The sequence below is a fragment of the Neomonachus schauinslandi genome, chromosome 14 (genome assembly GCF_002201575.2).
Source record: "Neomonachus schauinslandi chromosome 14, ASM220157v2, whole genome shotgun sequence".
Lineage (NCBI taxonomy): Eukaryota > Metazoa > Chordata > Mammalia > Carnivora > Phocidae > Neomonachus > Neomonachus schauinslandi.
In genome coordinates this window covers 58,938,928-58,961,870 of record NC_058416.1, presented here as the reverse complement: position 1 = coordinate 58,961,870, position 22,943 = coordinate 58,938,928, and the positions used below count along the sequence as shown (strand labels likewise).

The window sequence follows — 22,943 nt, the reverse complement described above, 5'->3', positions numbered from 1 at the left end:
GCCAGTTGATATTCTACATGCGTTCATGTATTAACTCATTTAACCTTTGTTTACAACACCTCAATGAGGTTTGTACTGTAATCTCTGTTTTACAGATATGGAACTTAGCATATACAGGTTAACTAACTTGCCCATAATTAGAGATCCAGGGATCAAATCTAGATAGTATGGAATACTAAAATCTGAGCTTTATTATTAAACAGCCATTTCAAAAAGAGTAGAAAAAAATGCTTTATGACTTGATTTCCATTACCAAAATATCCACAATGTTTAAAGTTGTGTGTGTGTGTGTGTGTGTAACGTACTCAAACAGAACTAAGTATTCTTTTAACACAAGAAAGATTACTTAAAAAAAACAAAATTTACATTTGGACTGTTGTTTGCTTATGTCATTTTTATTCAGTGATGGGCTAGTGCATTAAAAGTCCTAAGCTATACCTCTTTGGTAATCTTTATTTATTATAAAGATTGTTTTCATTTCCTTTATTTTCAAGGATCATTTACTATTCTTTTATTACAAAAGTAAAACAGTTCATGACAGAAAACCAAGAAATACAGAGATGGGTAAAGAAAAAAAGCTACCCATTAAATAATCCCACCACCCAAGAGAATCATTCTTCATAACTTACAGTACTACACTTGATTTTATTTGAATTTAACTTAGAAATAATAAAGGGAACAGAATTTCTGAACTTCAGATCTGTTCTCTTGACTTTTCTAAATTGCCTAACCAACAGACACCTCTTACTGCCATTTCAGAAAGCATGTATGTGCTCCATGAGCAGCCCAAAATCATGTCACATTTTAGCTTGCTTTATAATTAGGCCATGAATTGTTCCTATGTTTTATTTTCCCTGGAGTTTTCACCTTTTTTCTTGTTCATCAGCTCAGACAATATGCCTTCATATCAATAATACCAGACACAGTGAACTCTCAGAATCTAATTCACACAACATGTGTATTGTTATCTACTCTTTTCTTGATAACATTCCTCATAAAGCTGACATTTTGTTCAAAAATATGCTAATTGCTCATTGCTGTCACTCTGAAATTTTTCACCAAAATCCCGAGTTAGTCTTTGTATCTTCCTTTTAGACTTGTATTTTGTGTCACTAAAGAGAAATATATGTGAATAATTTTTTCAGAAAAAGAATAGAAAGCATGTCCAAGGAGGTTTTAGCCTTTACGCTTGAGTGATAGGTGGGTGGGAATGGAACTCTAGGTTCAAAATAATATTTCACAGAATGCTGTAACTATAGCTCCACCTGTCTTCTAAAACATTTAAGGATGAGAAATCTGATGCCATCTCTTTCCTTTGTAGGTAACATGTTTCCCTGTGATTCTGGGAGCTTATAGGATTAAAAAAAAAAAAAAAAACTTTATCCTTGAAGTTGTGATGTATCGAGATGTGGAGTTTTTTTTCCCTTTCTTCCTTTCTTTCTATTCCACAAATGTAAATCTTTCTTTAAAAGACATTTTCTTCAATTAAAAAATCTATTTTCTTCTTAGCATTTGCTCTTTTTGTAAGATGAATACTATATTATCCTGGGCATGTGTTCTGTTTTTGTTACCATTTTTCTCATATTTCCAATGTCTCTTTAAAAATGTTTTATACATTGCTCTTCTCTTTGATCTCAAGATCTTCAGCAATATCCAGTCTGTTCTTTAGTCCTGTATAGAATATTTATTTTCAGTAATGATAAATATTTTGAGTTCGAAGGACTTTCCAGGTCTACTTTTTCACAGCAGCCTTTTGTTGTTATTGCCCACCAAGGCTCTCCAAGAAAAATTTATCCTTCTGCTTTCTACATTATTTATATTTTCCAAGATCAACTGTTCTCTTTGTTCATCTTGGCCCTTTTGTCTTTCATTCACTTGACTTTCCTTAAATCTCTGTATTTCTTTTTGTATTGATAAAGGGGAAAACTCATTTCTTCAGCAGTTTTGTGGTGAATCTCTACAATAGGCCTCTCTTCCTCTGAGAGGACTTTGCAATGATCTGTGGCTCTCTCTAATCTCAGTCTTCTGCTGAGACTGTTCCCTGAAAAAACTAAGTTTCAGAGATTCTCTGAGGCTTCACTGGAGGAGTACTTCACAACTGCTGCAAGCCTCTCATATATATTTTGCGTTGTTCCTTTGCTCTGTAATAGTTCACTAACCGCAACTAACATATTTAAGGACTAATTATACAAGTTATTTATATTATATAGCCAAAGAAGTAACACTAGAAAAAATAGACCTGCATTTTAGGAAACAAATCATTACAGCTTTCATATCCCTAAACTGATTGAGAAATACAGCTTGGAGACCGGGAAATAAAACATTGGGTAATTTTATATAGTCTCTTGTAAATCTCAACTTCTAAGCCACAATTTTCCTAAGTAAAGTTTAGGCATTTTAAAGATTTTACTTTTAAGTCATCTCTCTACCCAACGTGGGGCTTGAACTTACAACCCTGAGATCAAGAGTTGCACGCTCTGTGCCAGCTGGGTGCCCCAAAGTTTAGGTATTTTAATACTGCTTTATAGAAGAGAAGTCATACATCTATCTGGAAATAAGTATGCCATATGAGGACATATTCTCACTGTATTTCTACAGTAATAGTTGTAGGTAAGAGAATTAAAGTCAAGAGTTTAGGGGCAAGCTGGGGAAGGAAGAGAATATAACCAACAGTTGAAAATACAAAGTCTAAAAGCAAAATCTACATAGGAAATAAAATCAAGTACCACAACACTCTGTATACTCCCTCACTTAATTGTAATTAGTTATACACTGCCTTTCTACTAAAATGTCAGTAACATAGAAACTAATTCTATAAAGTATAAATTAATCAAGATTTTTCTCCTAAAAATAAGACTAGTATCACTACAAAAATTTTGATGTCACTAAAGGAAACTGACAAAATCACCCAGTCTCAGCTAATTCCGTAAGATTATTATATAGTACTATAATATATATATACGTATATATATATATATATGTATATATATATTTATATGTATTACATGGAGGTCCTTTTACCATGACTAGATAAAACATTTTTCTGCAGACAGGATGATATAGCTAAGGCTGAACTCATTCAAATGTATGCATATATAATAAATATTTTAAAAAGTCAAAGGGTTCTGCCCAAATGTACCCTTTACAGAGTTTTAGTCTTAAATATTCAGTAATATCTCAACTACCATAATTATGTGACAGACTCACTTTAAGTTGCTAGACACTGGCAGAAATTCAGTTTGTAATGAAAACCATCAAGCTAACATATTATTAACAAAAAACCTATTAGCTTGGTATTTATGATAAATAACTTTACATATTTTGGGTAAATACACTTGAAATATCTTGACTACTATATGTACATGAACTTCAAAGAGGGATATTTAGCAGACCATTATTTTATGTAACATAGAATTTCAAGACTTATAAAGTATTCATTTGCAGACATCCAAAAAAACATCTCAGGTGCAACCACAATTCTCCACTTATTTTTCTGATAGATGAGCAAGTAAAAAATATAGAGCTGTGTAATTTTTATAGACACTGCTAAAAAGTGAGTATCTACAGCAAATGGTAATTTAGTTAACTTTGTTTCCTTTTTCTCCACTTAACTTTGACATATATATTTTTCTTTAAAAAACATTCCGTGTAGAATTAAAAATTCTTAAGCTTTGGAACTAGGTTGCTATAATTAATCCACATAAGACATATGATAAAATCTGTATTGATTTGAAAGTACTGATTTTCAAATAAGAGAAGTGTAGAGGGTTTTTTTGTTTGTTTGTTTAGGATTCAGGAAGAAGCAGCGTGATATTTAGGAGAACGTTTGAAAAATTAAAATCAGAACTCTGTGTGTAAAGTGTACCATATATGTCACAAAGCAGAGGAGAAAAAGCAGAGCATGCAAAAACACTATGCAAAACACTATGGAATTTCTTCTGGTTGGCCATTCAATCAAAGAATATCTCATTGCCTATCATGCTGTATGCTCAGCCCTCCGTATATTATGGTTACCTAAGTGTCTTTCATTTCTTCTAAGCACTGGTACTACAGGGATATGTGAAAAATAAAGGGTGCTGAACACCCAACACTGTGCTTGCCGCCACTCAACAATTTCAGAAAAAGATTTAATCAAAGAGGTTGCTAACAGTCCTAATTAAATAAAATAAGGTTCTTGGGTTATAAATGGATTATAGTTTTCCACACTTGACCTAACCCACTTCCTAACATTTATACTGGAAGTGATTTAAAAATGCCATTTGGAAAGCAAGAAAATAAAATATTCTTTACATCTTAAACAGAAAAATCTTTAATTTTAGGTATACTAACATACAAACTCCTTTATCCTATAAAATGCTCTATCAAGTCTAAACTTCTAATGATCAAGTATGTTGATATATATTTTAACAATCTAAAAACATCTTATGTAATTTCTTCCTGTAGATACCTTCATACTTCTAAGGTTAAAAGGTGTGCTTTGTTAAAAGGTTTCCTAAGGTGATGCTTCTTCCTATGGTTAAACTGTTAACATCACATAATCCATTTAATAAAAATTTCTGGTATATTTTGACTTAAATAATTGTTTTTTTAATCTCTTGATTTATTAACTGTTATAATTCCATATATGCATGTATCAGCCATATTTTCATAGCTCCTGAAATATAAAACTGAGGAAAGGAGTTTCACAAATTATGACAATATATTTAGAATAGTTAACAATTTACTATTTTAATTTAAGAAAATAAGGCTTCAAAATACTGGTCATTTTGTGTATTTTATGACACAGAAATGTACTCAGTAAACATCAGTGGTAACAGTATATCACTGTCTTTTAAAAAGTTTCTTAATCTGTTTTACAGCAGATGCTAAAATGTAGCTCATCTATTTATTATGATGGAGCATCTCCTTGCTTAAGTTGAAGTATGCAAGTGAGCAAAGCTTACAGCAGCTGCTTAATAAACAAGGCCAGATTTCTAGTGGTCAAAGTAAAAGGAAAAGGTGAATAACTTTTTTGACAATGACTGGCATTTTCAACTTTGTTCACTGGCCACTTTGTTTAAGTAATAAAATCAATGTCTGCAAATTTACAACAGAATCTCTACTTTGGCAATTAACGAATGTCAGAAAGTACTGGGGCGGGCACTGTGTGACACAGAGCTACCCACTTCTCTACACCATAATTATGTTTCATGAGCATGATATGGCTCTCTGAATATGACTGAGTCCTCAGCAGGGTAGCAAGAAGCAAATATTTATAGCAAACACCATTATTAGATAGAATTTCTGTGCAGGAAGATAATATGGAATAAGACTGGGAAAAGGGTAGAAGTTGGCGGGTGGGAGGGGGGAAAGACCAAAGGATTATGCAAATTTAAAAGTGCTGCACATTGGTACTAACTGTACTAACCAGGACATGTATTCCTGCAACAATATCATAAATGTTCGATGTGTATGACATAGGACAGCTATTCAGTGTAGTCCTTGAACTGAGGCCAGTCTGCAAATTGTTTATTACTAATCTGTGAAGAAATGAGGAGCCTGCACCAAAAATGGAAATCAATTATGTCACTAGCACACTGGTTAGCTCAGCTGATATTTACTCACAGCCTTTTTTCCTTTTTGATAAAAGGAAGGAATGCATTGATTTACATTCTGGCACAAGCTCCTTATCTTGAGGACCAATAACAGTTTGTGGAACAGCTACCCTGACCTGAGTAGCACTGTCATAAAGCACAATGCCTAATGGAATAAACCATATTTAAAATGTTACATATTTAACACACTTTATTTCCTCCAAATTTAGTAATTTCTAAAATTCAATGCCTTGGTTATTATTCTCTAACTTTGCAACACTTAAAGTGTATCTGTCACATGGATGATGTGATATACTGGATGGGTGATGATGCTATCAGGCCTTATACATACAAACAGCTATGGGCAGTTAAATTAATTTTCTATTAAATAGTAAAATACATTCTAAATTTAGATCAGATGAAGTCTGATAAAGTTAAGTCTAATAAGGACCTCATGTAAATTAAGCAATAAATTGGGTATTTTCATCAGTCTTTTTCAGCAACTCCAAAATCTTTGTATGATACTTACTGATGAGTTTTGCATCATTCCTTGAGGGACTTTGATCATGCAATAATTCAGGTACATTCATCATGTGGAAAATAAATATTCTGAAAAACCAATACATAGTTGATGAACACATGAAACAGTCAAAATCAGTGAAAATCAAAAAAGGTTCTAGAAGATGTGTTTCTCTCTAATTAAACATTTAAGTTTAAATAAGATACCTTCCCTCTTCCATGGGAAAAATTTTTTGTAGCACCTCTTTCTAATGGAGAGTTTTATAATAAAAGCTGCTTTTTACAGCTACTGTTTTCTGAAAAGACCAGAATTATAGAGTTTGTAGCCATAATAAATGGGAAAATTAACATATCATGTTATCATATATATCATATAACATCACATTTCTAAATTTCAAATCTTATTTTCTAACTTTCTTATGAAAGCCAGTGTACTTTCAGCTATTATGGTCTTGATTTCATATAGCACAAAGATGTTCAAATGACTTGCAGCTTGTAACTGGTAGATGGATTTACAAATATTTTAAAAGTAGAAACTGACAGGGATAGGTGGATGATTACATTAGTATCTCCATTTTCCTAATCAGCTGTATCTCTAGTACTTAAATAGTGCCTGACACATAATGAATGCTCCAAAATAGTTGCTGAATAACTGAACTGAAGGAAAAGGAGGAAGAAGAGCTTAGGACGACTAACAAGTGACATATGTATAGCTGAATGATGCTATCACCAATTGAGACAGGAAAAACAAGGAGTGTAAATGGAAGAAAAAGAAGTTCTATATTCAGGGCTACTGACTTCTGTGGAATTCTAAGCAGTAATATCCAGAGGGAAGCTAATACACAAGTTTGAGGCTTAAGAGAAAGATAGAGCGATTATTTGGAAGGCCTCACCACATTAATGGTAATTAAAACTGTGAGTGTGGATGAAATTTATCTGTGAGAATATGGGTCATGAGAAAAGAGTCCAGAAAGCAGAATCTTTGGAAAAACCAACACCGGGTGATGGGAATGAGGAAGAAATGAAGATGAGATTCTAGAAGGAAACTGAGAAGAAACAGTCCAGGAAGCTAGATGAAAGCCAGGAGAGAATTACATCCCAAAAACCAACACAGGAGAATTTTAGAAAGAACGTGGTCAACACTGCCAAAATCTACAGAAAGACTGAAAAGGCAGCTAAAGGATCTGGCAGTTAGAAGATCATGTGTGATGTTAGTAAATAGATTCAACAGAGCACATTTAGCTAGGTATATATCCTTTCAGATTCTGCTCCATGCTTTTAAGATTTTACACAACTATATGTACATATACAAACATACACAGAGGTTTTAAAAACATTATTCATTTTACAAAAAGAGGTATTACGATTATTTATCTTGATTTTTCTAACTCAAAAATATCTTATGAAAATCTCTCCAAGTAAGAGCAGTAAGACATGCTTGTACAATAAACTGTCCATTGTGTGGCTATCTACCTCAATTTATGCAACCAATCCCTTATTATCACTATATATTTTTTCTTTTGCCACTAAAAACAGTGCTGTAATAAACATGAGATGTTCCCAGAAGCGTGATTGCTAGATCAAGGAGCATATGTATTTTAAAGATTTAATTTATTTGAGAGAGAATGAAAGAGAGAGAGAGCATGAGAGGGGGGAGGGTCAGAGGGAGAAGCGGACTCCCTGCTGAGCAGGGAGCCCGATGTGGGACCTGATCCTGGGACTCCAGGATCATGACCTGAGCCGAAGGCAGTCGCTCAACCAACTGAGCCACCCAGGTGACCCAAGGAGCATACGTATTTTAAAAAACATTTTTATCATGGTAAATTTTGAACTTACACAAAAGTACACAATGGTTTTTTCTTTTTTTTTAAGATTTTATTTTTTTATTTGAGAGAAAGAATGAGATAGAGCATGAGAGGGGAGATGGGTCAGAGGGAGAAGCAGACTCCCTGCCGAGCAGGGAGCCCAATGTGGGACTCAATCCCGGGACTCCAGGATCATGACCTGAGCCGAAGGCAGCCGCGTAACCAACTGAGCCACCCAGGCACCCCAAAAGTAGACAATGTTATCCTGAACCACCATGTCAGGTACCCATTAACTCAGCTCCAACAGCCATCAATGCTTGACCAATCCATACCACTATTCATCCCATCCCTGTGTCATTTTGAAGCACATCCCATTCAATCTTTCATTTCATCTAGAAATATTTCAGGACCTATCTCTAAAAGATAAGGGCTCTTGTATTTTGTTAGCTGTTAGACTGTTTTTCAAAAAAACTCTGACAATTCATATACCTCCCCTTTGATCCCCTCTCCTATTAGGTAACCACTTTTATAAGTTGTTGGTTTATTTTTCCAGTATTCCTTTTTTTTAAATGTAAGAAAATATACATATTGATGTATCTTCTAAATGCTTAAATGTCTGCTATTATCTTTCTTTTACCCTGTCATGTGAATAATACCTTGGTCAGGTACAGAATTTTTATGGTACAGTTCTTTTCTCTCAAGATTCTATCTTCCACTGTTACAAGTTCAAAGTCCAATGCCATCAACCAGGTGTCCACCACTCTGCAGGTCAACTGCAGCCACTGCAAGTGGCCTATGAGCAGCCGCGGCTGGGTCTGTGACCAGTGCCACTGCTGCGCCAGCATGTGTGCCGTGTGCCACCACGTGGTCAAGGGTCTGTTCGTGTGGTGCCAGGGCTGCAGCCACGACGGCCACCTACAGCACATCATGAAGTGGCTGGAGGGCAGCTCCCACTGCCCCGTGGGCTGCGGCCACCTGTGCGAGTACTCCTGACCCACCCCGAGTTAGGCTCGGGGCGGGAGGGGCTGGGTGTGGCAAGCCAATAAAGGAAGCAGGAGCCGCAAGAAAAAAAAAAAAAAAAGAAGTCCAATGCCAATGTGACACTATCTCCTTGTAGATAACTTGTTACATTCAGAACGAAGGAAACTGACCAATATATGTCTGGGTGTGTGTGTCCATTTTCATTAAACCATCCGGAACTCACTGACCTTTATCACTGATGGACTCAGGCTATCTTCAGCTCTGGAAAATTTTCTTCTTTTTGTTTAATTGTGGACTATCCTTCACCTGTTTCTTTTTTCCCGTTTAAATTCCCATAAATATTATTCACATGTTAGATCTGTTAGATCTATTCCCTAAAGTCTATTATCTTTTCTTTCAGGATTCTTCCCCTTTTTATTTTTGCTGTGTTGTGAGGATTTATTTTACTTGATTTTCCAGTCTAATAATTTAAGTCCCAACAATGATCACTCCTCACTGGAGTTCTGCTTGCATAACTGTGATTTTTATTAGCTGTACCTACATTTCCTTCAGTGTTCACTTTTATCGTTCAAGTTATCTGTTTCCTCTAGTAGTTTTATATAGTTTTATTTATTCTGTTGGTTCAGAATGATCCTTTTCTTGAATTTGTAGGCAACTCTGAAGGGCTGCCTTTCTTTGTTAGCACACTATAACCCAATAATGGAGTGGTCAAAGCAGCAGCTTTCCTCTGAGTAGTGGAAGGTAAAGTGGCCTTCACCCCTGGGACTGCCAGTTAGCAGCTCAAGTACCAGGAGGAAGGCTCTCTGGTGTTTGATTATAGGTCTTCTCAAACTTTCCTAGTTTCAGTAATGGATGAACTCAGCCTATAGATTCAGCTATTCCCTGGATTTGTGGAGTCCTGGCGTAATCCCTAAGGGCCAGTAACCCCTCCCCACCAATTCAACAAATATTTACCGAGCAGTGTACGTACCACTTATGGAGTTTATAGCTACTGGATGGGGAAGAAATGAAAACAGATACTAAAAGGAATTTTGCCTATAGTTTTAGTTTCATTCATTAACATTACCACTACACCAAATACGGCTATCAACCCTTTAACCAACATGGTATTTTTCTCTCATTTACAATGTCCTACCCCCATCTCCTCTTTCTATAATCAGTCCCACTTTTGGATAGGTGATAGTTAAGTAACAGCACCGATCATTTCCTAAGAGAAATAAAGGCACTACACTACTGCTGGTCCCTCTCAAAAAAACAGAAAACGTATCAGGCTTTTCCTAACATATCATCTTAAGAATTTCTTATTATTAAAAAAACCTAATATCCTGGATCTTCTATGTGCCATTTATTGTGACTGAGTTTTGCACAAAACTCCCCCAGAAAAGTATAAAAATCACCTATTAAATACATGCTTAATTTTTTAGTCTTTACTCCTCTTAAACATTTTAATTTTTTCCTACAGGTTATCCTTTTTCATTTGCATGCAATCTATCTGTGGAAGAACTGGAGCTGTTTGGGTGTTCCACAGTCTAGATTTTGGTGGATGCAGTTCAGCACATCCCTCTAACCTTGGTATTTCCTGCAAGTTGCAGCTGGATCCTGAGGACTGAGAATTGGTATTCTTTCATCGGGGGCATGCAGTATTTTCTTTTTTTTTTTAATTTAACGTTAGCAATTATTGATCCTCAATGCTTAGATATATTAACCAACTGGGGGTTGCAAAACAGTTAATCTTTTTTCATTCTTTTGGCTGGATTAAGCGTAAAAGAAAATACTTCTCCTCACCTATAATAAGGTTACCCAATGATAAAGTTCAAAGGCAAAATAATTTTTTTCCAGTTCTGCCTAATTTTTAAGATAAAAAATTCGTTCTCTGATGATGCTGAATTAAAAAATTTATCACTGTAGAATCATGGATTTAAACATAAATGATGGGTTTTAAATATTCGTAATAATACCCTTATTGAAACTCAAACTATCCCATCTCTGGCCAGTGGGAACTGCTCCAAGTTGTCTCCTAAGGCTTTTTGACAAGGCTTTGACAGTTTCCTTGGAATCTGTAATGACAAGATGTTTCAAGCTTATCTATTTCCTGTCCCAGACACAGAATCATCCATTTTTTCCAAGAAGCCCTGGTTTTCTTTTAGAAGAAAATATTTCAAGATTATAATCTGGGCATTAAGAATGATTATTGCTTACTGTCTTAATGTCATTACTTTTATATCTTTTCAATGGACAAAGCAAGGAAATTTTATGTATTAATATCTATTCTGAATTTCATTTGGAATTAATTTCAAAATCACAAAAAGCTAGAAAGAATACTATATATTTATCCTTTACCCAGATTTGCCTATTATTGTTATACTCTCTTGCTTTATAACTTGCATTCTCTCTACACATGTATGTACATATACATTTTTGAAGGAAAATTACATACATCATGGCTCTTTACCCTTATATACTTCAGTGAATATTTCCTAAGAAATAAGTATTTCCTAAGACATAAGGATATTCTGTCACCACAGTATAATTTTCAACTTTGTAAATTTACATTGATACAACACAAATCTACTGTCCATTTTCCTTGTTAAATGATCTAATAATGTCCTCTATAGTCACTTCCCCCCTCTAGTATAGGATACAGCCAAGGAACAGGTATTGCCTTTAATAATTATCTCTTTACATAGTCCGGAACATTTCTATCGCTTTATGACATTGACATTTCTTAATCTTTCATGGCATTGGCCTTTAAAATGGAAAAAAACCAGAACATTCTTCATGGTTATGCAGTCACAGCCAGAATGTTACAGGAATAATGTTATATCCTTCTCATACTATCACATCTGAAGGCTCATGATGTGCATCTGTCCCTCCTTTGATGTTAATTTTATTTATTATTATTATTTTTAAAGACTTTATTCATTTGAGACACAGAGATACAGAGAGAGAGAGAGAGAGAGCATGAAGAGGGAGAGAGGCAGAGGGAGAGGGAGAAGCAGGCTCCTTGCTGAGCCAGGAGCCCGATGTGGGGCTCGATCCAGGACCCTGGGACCATGACCTGAGCCGAAGGCAGACGCTTAATCATCTGAGCCACCCAGGCACCCCTGATGATGTTAATTTTAATCACACAGTTCAGGTGGTGCTAAATTTCTCTTCCCTATCATCACTGTTTTCCCTGCCCCCCCTCCTCGCTTGTAAACGTGAAGAGGCCATGTAAATATCCTGCTCTTTATAAAAAAAAAAAAAAATCCCCTCTAGATTATCAGCCATTAGTGATTCTTGCCTAATCATTTTTACCATAAAAGGTGTATCAGGTAGAGGTGGGAAGTGACTAGGAGAGGTCTTAAGGAACTTTCTGAAGTGACGGAGATAGTCTATATCTTGATAAGACTGGATTATACAGGTCTACACATTTCTCAAAACTCAAGAGAATGTTTCATTAAAGAAATAATTGTTAATTTCACAAGTGTAAATAATAATTTATAAATTATTAAATAATAATACACAAATATTGAACTCTAGTTAATGAAATACATGCTGAAGTATTTAGAAATGTTTGCAACTTATTTTGAAAGGCATCAAAAAAAAAGATGGATTGTGGGTAGATGGGTAGGTATGTGATAATGTAATAAAGGAAATACAGTAAAAAAGTTAATAACTAAAAAATGTAGTTGGTGGGTACAGTGTGTTCACTGTGTAATTCTTTGAACTCTGCTGTATGTTTGAACATTTTCATAATAAAATACTGGGATTCTAACTTCTGCACAGCAAAGGAAATCATCAACAAAATGAAAAGGCAACCTAGTAAATCGCAGAAAATATTTGGAAATTACAGCTCATAAAAATATCTAAAACATGTAGAGAACTCATACAACTCAAAAGCAAACAATCCAATTAAAAAATGGGCAGAGGATATGAATAGACATTTTTCCAAAGAAGACATACCTATGGCCAATGGTATATAGAAAGATGCTCAACATCACTAATTATCAGGGAAATGCAAACCACAATGAGATATTCCCTCACACCTGTGAGAATGGCTATTATCAAAAAGACAAGAAATAAGTGTTAGCAAAGACATGGAAAAGATGTACAGAAAACAGAACCCTCCTGTAGTGTTGGTGGGAATGTAAATTAGTGCGACCACTATGGAAAACAGTATGGAAGTTCCTCAAAAAATCAAAAATGGAATCACCATAAGATCCAAAAATTCCACTTCTGGGTATTTATCTGAAGAACAAAAATACTAACTCAAAAAGATATATGCACCCTCAATGTTCACTACAGCATTATTTACAATAGCCAAGATATGGAAGCAACCTAAGTATCCATCTATGGATAAATGGCTAAAGATATGGTATATACATATAAAATTATTACTCAGCCATAAAAAAGAATGAAATCTTGCCATCTGCGATAACATGGATGAACCCTGAGGTCATTATACTAAGTGAAATAAGTCAGACAGAGAAAGACAAATACCATTATGACCTCACTTATATGTGGAATCTAAAAACAAAACAAAACAAAAAACCAAGCTCACTGATACAGAGAACAGATTATTGGTTGCCAGAAGTGGATGCTGGCCAAAATGGGTCAAAAGGTACAAACTTTCAGTAAAAAAGTAAGTCATGGGGATGTAATATACAGCATGGTGACTACAGTTAATAATACTGTACTGCATATTTGAAGATTGCTAAGACTGTAGATCTTAAAATTCCTTATCACAAGGAAAAAAAAGAAAAAATACTGTAACTATATAGGATGATGGATGTTAACTAGCTTTACTGTAGTGATCACTTTGCCATGTATACAAACATCAAGTGGTACACCTGAAACTAATGTTATATGTCAATTATACCTCAAAAAAAAAAGTAAAGGGTAGATATTTCTGCCTTAAAACTATATTATAGGTATTGTTTTATTGCCTTCTGACAATGGCTTGATTAAATGAGTATGGTTTGATTTTTATTTACTTGTATATAAGAAGTAGTATTACCTAATTTCTTGTAGAAATTCTTTCAAATTTTGTGAGAATATGGTCAGTTATGATTTTTTTTTTTTAAAGTGGGATCCACACCCAGCGTGGGGCCCAATGTGGAGCTTGAATTCACAACCCTGACATCAAGACCTGAGCCAAGATCAAGAATCAGATGCTCAACTGACTGAGCCATCCAGGCACCTGGCCAGTTATGATTCTGAATCAATTCTTTTTCATTGATTTTTGCCTGAAAATATGAACCCTTCCAATCTGAACACAAAAGACTTTCCTCAATGAAGGAAATTTTGTTACATTTTTAATGGTTTATGTTTAAAAGAAAAAGGAGTATGCCAAGAGTCTTCTGAAATATTCTTTTAGATCCTTCCTTTTTAAAACTGTGTTTGTAAAACTGTGCCCTTATGTTGCAACAATGACCAGAGTTCAACCACCTAAATCAAAGAAATAAAAATGCAAAGATGATTCATTAATGCCAGGAAAAACAGGAAGGGTTTGGTTAATAGCTCTCTAATTTATAAAAGAATGAAAGAAGTCAGAGTAGCAGTGCTGATAGCTGTTAATGGGGAAAGGTTCTGCAGTAGACCTGAATGTGATAGCAGTTTGCGGGGGGGGGGGTCATGAAAACAGGGCAATGACATGTTTTCACTTACACACTGGGCATGTAGCAAATACCCAGGTTACTAAATTCATCATTCTTAATAGCTGGCTAGCATTACTCTAAGGAACTCAAAACATTTTATATATCGTAAAGAAGAATCAGAATGTTCTACTAAATACCACGTCAAACAGTTGAATGTAGAATATCTGAAACGAACCTGTGTAACTTTCATCATCATCAGATAAAGGCACCTCTCTTTTTAGCAGCAATTCCAACTCCTCTGTCTCTGCTACATCCACTGGACGCTCCCCGTGCTTATTAGCTTGAAATGGATTTCCACCATGACGAAGTAACAGTTTCACTATCTGCAATATTAAACAGTAGGAAGATTTAGTCTCTTCAGAGATTGTATCATTTCAACCATTCTCTTGATAACACACTATCCCTCTGCCTCATCTATCTGCCTCCCTTCCTCAGTGTCTATTCTAAATCATGATTGCTCTCTTCAAGTTCCATTTTCATTGCCATCCCCCCTCCACCTTATCTTATCTACCACAAAAACATTTCCTCCTTAAAATTTAAGGTGGGCTCAGGGCACCTGGGTGGCTCAGTCGTTGGGCGTCTGCCTTCGGCTCAGGTCATGATCCCGGGGTCCTGGGATCGAGCCCCACATCAGGCTCCCTGCTCCGCAGGAAGCCTGCCTCTCCCTCTCCCACTCCCCCTGCTTGCGTTCCCTCTTTCACTGTGTCTCTCTCTGTCAAATAAATAAATAAATAATCTTAAAAAAAAAAAAAATTTAAGGTGGGCTCTTTGAGCATTAAATCTCATCATTTTTCTTCCTGTTCCATCATATGTTCAACAAATATTTACTGAGGACCTAATTAATAAGCACTATTCCCAAGTTTGCAGATAAGTCAATGGACAAGAGTAACAAGCTTCTTGGCCTCTTATAATGTGTATTCTAGAGGGAATCTCAAAAGAAGTATTACCATTCTCTGTAAGGCTAATATCACTACCAATGTTCTTAATCTTATTTCCCATCTTCTGGGAATATAAACTATCAGGAACTGACATGGATTTACTCAAAACTAATGAATCAAACTTTAAGGCCGTCACTTTGATGGTCCCCTTACAGTGTCCTGGATCTAATTTTGTATTCATTACTTTGACATTTTTCTTAAGCCCTCGCCTCCCCTACCACGTAAAGTAAGCTTTGGGCTCCACGAAACTGGGATGTGACTGGTTAGTCATCATTTCGTTTCTTTTGTTTGTTGTTTTTATCCTCTTCTTTCTATGTTTTTAAACCTCTTTCTGATTGGCTCCTTTCTAGAAGCCAGTCTTTCCAGCTCATGGCTCTTTCATCTTAAAAAAAAAAAATGGCAATAAAGAAATGAAACAGATAAAACAGACATCTGTATTCCCCTCCTCTAGCTAAATCGGTCTTCTTTCCTTTACACTCAAGCTTATGAAAAGATATTCACCCTTGCAGCCTTGATTTTATTGGCTCTTCATTCTACCTACAATTATGCTAACATCAGTCCTATGAAATGGGTCTACTAAGATCTGTAAAGATCTAAGCCAATGATTGTTTTCCCTAGGGCTCTGCCCTTGGTTCACTTCTCATGCTCTAGTCTACATCATCTGTTTGGAGCTCTCACCCACTCTGTTTGAATGTGATTGACAATTATGCAATCCATTCATTTATCTTCATTCTCCTGCTTGCTCTTTCTCAGCCTTCTTTCTTGAGCTTCAAACACAAACATCCTGGATATAGCTAGATGGGTGTATTTGCATTTCAATACAACAGCTGAAACCCACAGGTTCCAAACACAGTTCATTAAACTTGCACCTTATCTTTTATCCATTTCCATTCTCAGTGACTGGCACCAAAATATACCCAGTCACTGAAGCCAGAAAGCTGGGAGTCATCACTGACTCTTGTTTTAGACTCATCCCCTACGTCAAATAGGTGGCCAGGTATTATTAATTCTGCTTCCTCACTGTCTCTTCTTGTTTTCACCTTCTATTTCCATTGACATTAATGTGTTTTGTCATATGTAAATCTATACCATAATTAACACATTTCTTTCCTTATTCTAGACCACAAACTTCATGAGTGATCAAGTACTTAGTCCCAACGCCAATTCTATGGTGTTTTCTGGTATTTAGGAAATAAATCATGTCTTTTTTAAAGAAACAATATTAAACAAAATATTGAAAATTAGGAATTCCTAATAAATGAAAAAATATTTAAGAATAATGAAGACTATATTGAATAATGGAACATTTTTTCTAGACTATGAAAGAATAAACTATCAATACAGAAAATCTGAAATGTAGAATGTATAAATAAATTACTCATGACCCCAACTGTTAATATTTTATCTCCCTTTTTGTTCACTAATTTTTATCAAATTACACATGCTTGTGATTTTAAAAGATCAACTAGCTTTTCAAGGCCACCGGTGAAGAACAACTATCTCCAAAACCTATCTCCAATATACCTAAATAACAGATTTGAGCTTGCTGCTTCCGTATTTTTCAGTTTTAGTCATTGCCTGTTGTCTCACAATGGAACACGTGGATTCAGACATCTTTCACCAACTCTCATCCCCTCTCCTTCCATACACATACACTTCCCTTCCTCCTAGCTTTCTAATAGTTATGTATTTCTTGTGCATTATGAGGACTAATAAAAATGTTGAGTTAAGTAGTGCACTATGACTAAATTTCCATTCTTACACAACTTTATTTTCCCCATGGAGTTAAATGCCTTGATGTTTCATTTGCTCATTTTTCTACATAATCATCTTTAATTCATCCCCCATTCTGCTTTAAGTACAGATCTCTTTGATTTAATATACTATCACTTTTTTGTTGTTGTTATATTAGAGACTCCTTTCTCCAAAACTTCTAATGTGCTCTAAAGTGGACTGGATACCCTCTAGATTTGCTTTCCAGCTGTTACTTCCTTTCAATCATATCATCCCCAAAATACCCTTCCCTCAATTTTGTGTTGGATTCTTTAAATCCTACCTTCTTTTCTGATTTACTCCCTCATTTTGCTGAATCACCAACTCCAGAAAATTCCTAAGTAAAGATTTTTCACATGTCAGGAAATATCTTTATTCTATCTTCACTTGATTAATACTTAGTCTAGATAAAGGACAATTTTCCCTCCAATTTTGAAGCTATCACTCCATTATCTTCTAGCTTCTAGTGCTGTTAATGGAAAGGGTGATGCCACTATGATTTTTTTATTTTATATAACGATTTGCTTTTTCTCTCTGTAAACTTCAGGACATTCTTTGCCCCTACTGTTCTGAAATTCCAGGATAAATACATCTTTCTTTTTTCTTTTTAAAGATTTATTTATTTGAGATAGAGAGAGAGCATGTGAGCAGGGGAAGACAGAGGGAGAGGGGAAGCAGACTTCCTGCTGAGTGGGGCGCCTGACACAGGGCTCGATCCCAGGACCCTGAGATCATCACCTGAGAGGAAACCAAGAGTCAGACATTCAACTGACTGAGCCACCCAGGAGCCCGCCCCCCCCCCAGGATAAAGGCAACTTGATCTTAGCCTTTTTACATCCATGTGCTGAGCATTCAAATGCCCTTTCAATCTGAAGACCCATGTTCCTTCAATTCTAGGAAAATTTCTAGATTCATTTGATAATCTCCTAAATTTTCACTGTTCTGTCTTCAAAGAACTCTTACTACGATACAAGATCTCCTAAAGTAATCATCTGTTTTTTTTTTTTTTTAAAGATTTTATTTATTTATTTGACAGAGAGAGACACAGTGAGAGCAGGATCACAAGCAGGGGGAGAGGGAGAAACAGGCTTCCCGCGGAGCAGGGAGCCCGATGCGGGACTCGATCCCAGGACCCCGGGATCATGACCTGAGCCGAAGGCAGACGCTTAAGGACTGAGCCACCCAGGCGCCCAGTAATCATCTGTTTTCTCATTTCCGCTCCTTCACCACCTTTATCTTTTTGCTTCCTGGTTTCTGGGAGACTTCCTCAACACAAATGACCCTTGAACAATGTGGGCGTTAGGACACTACCCCTGTGTAGTTGAAAATCCATGTACAACTTTTGACTCCCCAAGAGCTTAATTACTAATAGTCTACTACTGACTAGAAACCTTAGCAATTACATCAACAGTCAGTTAACATATATTTTTCATGTTATTATGTATCATATGCTATATTCTTACAATAAAATAAGCTAGAGGAAAGAAAATGTTAAGAAAATGGCAAGAAAGAGAAAATACAGTACTGTACCGCATTTATAGAAAAAAATCTGTATGTAAGTGGCCCCATGCAGTTGAAACCTGTGTTGTTCAAGGGTCTACTACAATCCATTTTTCATTTTTGCTACCATATTATTAATTTCGAAGAAGTTTTTTCCTTCATTGACTGTTCCTTCCTTAATGCATTTAGGTCTCATTTCATAGCTACAATAAACTCTTATCTCTTTGGGGAAATTGATGGGATTTGGGGGAAGTTCCTCATGGCATTATCCTGTCCTCCAAGTTCCTACTTTTCTATTTGCTTGTTTTGGTCTTTGTCATCTTATATTAGAGGCTTTTTTCAAATGCAGGTGGATCACTGGCTGTCCACATATAAGAGTAAGGCAATGAAAGCTTTGTTGGCATGGTTAGGACTTGCTGACAGATGGACTTCATGCCAGTGTGATATGACAGGTCCATTTCATCAGACTCCCCTCTTGGCTAGTTCAATTGCCTGTGGAGAAATCTTCCAACTTACGCCTAAAACTGTAAGCCTTACTGTCAGCATTCTGGTTGCTGAAAGGAGGCTGGGGTCTTAAAATTCAGTATGTTTCACTTAATTAACTTACACTTAAATCCTTACTCTCACCTATTCTTGTGGTATGTCAGTCCAGAATATATGGTTCATATTTGCCAATAAATCAACCCCCATTCTTCTGCCAGGGTCAGAGAGGTGCAGTCATTTGGCTATGTAAAGTTAGGAAGGGGATATAAGGGTCAAAAAGACTTTGATCCATTTCTCTTGTTTTCAGTTCTAGCTTAACAGGCACTTCCAGAAGTACCAATAGAAGGTGGTACACACTTCCAGGTACCATCAATTCCTGAGCTTTACTCTTTCTGGGATTCTGTGTTGGAATGGCTCTGGTTTCAATTTTCTTTGCTTTTCTAAATCAGGAGTTGGCCAATTTGGTTTATAGACTAAATCTGGCCTGCTGATGAAGAATAGCTTTTATATTCTTTTAAAATACTTTTGGGGCACCTGGGTGGTTCGGTTGGTTAAGCTTCCGACTCTTGATTTTGGCTCAGGTCATGATCTCAGGGCTGTGAGATCGAGCCCTGCATCTGGCTCCACACAGAGGATGGAGCTTGCTTAAGATTCTCTTTCTCTCCCTCTCTCTCTGCTACTTTAAAAAGGATTCATAAAGGAGAATTAGTTCAGAGGAAGAGAGAGGAAGAAAAGAGGGAGGAGAAAGGAAAGGATGTTGGAGGCGGCACGTGGACAGCAAAATCTAAAATATTTACTATCTGGCCCTCTACAGAAAAATTTTGCCAAACCCTGTTCTAGATCAGTAACCACTCACTCTCCTAGTTTCCATCTCCCAAAATATTGGTTTTCTTGTTTCTTCTGTTTTTGGCCTTGTGTACCTGTCATTTAGAGTCTCCTCTTACTGCCATTTTAGGAGTTTGAGAAGTTACAGAAATAAAAACTTTTAGTTATTATAAATAATACTGTAGGGTACATCTTTGTAAGTTGAAAATTTTACATTTTTAGGCTTATTTCCTTAGGCTAGAGCCCTAGGATACGAAAATAGAATGCAGGATCTTGATATTGCTGAAAACTTTCAGCACCCATCAGGAAATAATCAGCAAATATTTATCACATATCTATGATGAGTCAGGGACAGCTGGTTAATTCAAACATGTTACAAAAACCCCAACCTAGATAATCCTTTACAGATTATCCTCATATGCAAATAATTACTTATTCTGAAAAGAATTTATAAAGTAACTTAAAGTTGTTTAAAACACAAGAGAGAACAAATTTTAAAACAGGTAAAAACAATGAAATTAGAGATAGGTAACTAAAATAGAACTAGGAATAAAGCATTAAAAAATATGTCATTAAGTACTACATACACTTGCAAATGGTAAGCTAAAGATTAGGTTCTTAGTAAGCTGTTAGTCCTCTTACTCTAAATAATTAGAAAAGGACACAAAACTGTTATCTTTCTGCCTCTCCCATCTTAGAAATGTTTTATGGATGGTTGCAGTTGTACTACTGATTGAAAAAATCCAATTCTCAGAGATTAGTAATAAATGGTACAGACATATACACATGAGAGTTTGGTGGCTCTCATTTTCCTCCTCCTCCTTAGGCATAAGTAAAAGAACAAGGAGAAAACAGCTCTCAATAGCTCTGAATTGTGACTCCTACTATCCTAGGCATGTTGGTAGGAGGAAAAGCAAAGGTCTCTTAAAAGTAGCATGCCAGTCTCCCTCTGAAGAGAGACTGGAAATAGTGTTTGAGTCTCTGTGTATAGGAGCTCAAAGGTCAGCCTCTGGAAATATTTGCAGCTCTGTGCACATTTAGAAACTTGTATTCATAGAAACATGTCCAACAAGGCATAATTCTTTAACATTATATTTAGAAATTAGGAAATGTTTATTACTTTAAAGAGAAAAAATTCATCTCTGATGAACTATAAATAATGCTTTTAAAAAGAAGAGCAAAAGTACAGTAAAATATCACAGCTGGGGCGCCTGGGTGGCTCCAACCGTTAAACGTCCGACTCTTGGTTTCGGCTCAGGTCATGATCTTGAGATCAAGCCCTGCTTTGGGCTCTGCGCTCAGCGTGGAGTCTGCCTGAGATCCTCTCCCTCTCTGGCCCTCCCCCACCACGTGCATGCTCTCTCAAAAAAAAAAAACAAAAAAAACCAAAAAAAACCACAGCCAGAAAATAAGTCACTTTCTGATAAATGCTGTGGAAAAGGAAATGTACCCTATATATTGTCAGGCCTTATAAATTCTTTGGTATTCTGCTTATCTTTGGTCACTTATGTATTCATCCATCCATCCATGTACCTACACATGCACCATGGCGAATTTATTATGATGTGTTATATTAAGTCTTATGTGACAAGAAACTCCAGGGATCACTAACACAAATCAATACAAAAAAGCCTGTATGGGGCGCCTGGGTGGCTCAGTTGGTTAAGCGACTGCGTTCGGCTCAGGTCATGATCCTGGAGTCCCTGGATCGAGTCCCGCATCGGGCTCCCTGCTCGGCAGGGGGTCTGCTTCTCCCTCTGCCCTCTTCCCTCTCGTGCTCTCTGTCTCTCATTCTCTCTCTCTCAAATAAATAAATAAAATCTTTAAAAAAAAAAGCCTGTATGCATGGTACTCACAGTGCAGTGCAGGAAACATGTATCGGTTAAAAAAAAAAAAAAGTTGTAGGTGCTATCATACAGGCATATACAAATTGTCAAGGGAGCAGAAAAGAATGGTCCAACAGTAAGCAAAAACCAGTTTAGGAAAAATAACATTTATAGGCTGCATTTTTCTTCAAAATTAGAACTCCGAGAATCATGAAAAATACCTTAGAGAAAAAAGTCGAAAAGAAAAATAGTATTTTCAGTTGCCAAATTTTAGTTTCTAAAATATCTGGATATATTTGAAAAACAGTAATATAATCTTTTACCTCTGACATTTCTATACCATTTTAGATTTCAAGGTGTGTTTACAAGCACAGTGTCTTTTTTCCTTCAAAATATCCCCTTTAGATAGGTATTATTTATTACATAATTTAAAAATGAGGAAATGGAGATTCAGAGGAGAAAAGTAACTCGTTCAAAATCACATAGTTGGTTAACTGGAGGCCACAACTGAATTCATATCTACTTTCACTTCAAATTCCATTTTTTCTCAACCAGAGTAAAATTTGGCTTTTTAGATAGGCAGCTTGACACTGAAGTTTTTACTGCATGTCAAAAAAGAAAATAAAGCAGAGGATGTTTGCTGCTAAAGAGAGAGAAAAAAAGAGAGATTTTCCAGCAGAAAGGTATGAGATGATATCAAAATCCAAACTAGGACATTACAAAGCATGTCCTATCTTTCTCATTAAAGAGTGGAGACTGTATTAAATAACAACTCTCCCAGATTACTGAATCATCATTTCATTTTTTGTCTTAAAAAGACACTGAGATTAAGGGGCGCCTGGGTGGCACAGTTGGTTAACCTTCCAACTCTTGGTTTCAGCTCAGGTAGCGATCCCAGGGTCCTAAGATCAAGCCCTGAGTCAGGCTATGCACTCAGTGCCGAGACTGCTTGAGATTCTCTCTCTTCTCTTACATAAATAAATAAATAAACTTTAAAAAAAGACATTGAGATTTGTCCCTTTTGGTCCCTTTATTTGGAGTCATATTAATTAGATAAATCTGGGAGTGTCCTGGAAGAGTG

At 36.0% G+C, this 22,943-nt stretch overlaps 1 protein-coding gene across 1 annotated transcript in view; it reads right to left on the bottom strand.

Moving 5' to 3' along the window:
* Positions 1 to 22,943, bottom strand: part of ANKRD12 (ankyrin repeat domain 12) — a 122,410-nt gene that overhangs the window by 32,031 nt on the left and 67,436 nt on the right. The window contains 1 exon segment of the mRNA XM_044921196.1: positions 14,693 to 14,840. Within this exon segment, the coding sequence (XP_044777131.1) occupies positions 14,693 to 14,840 (148 nt within the window).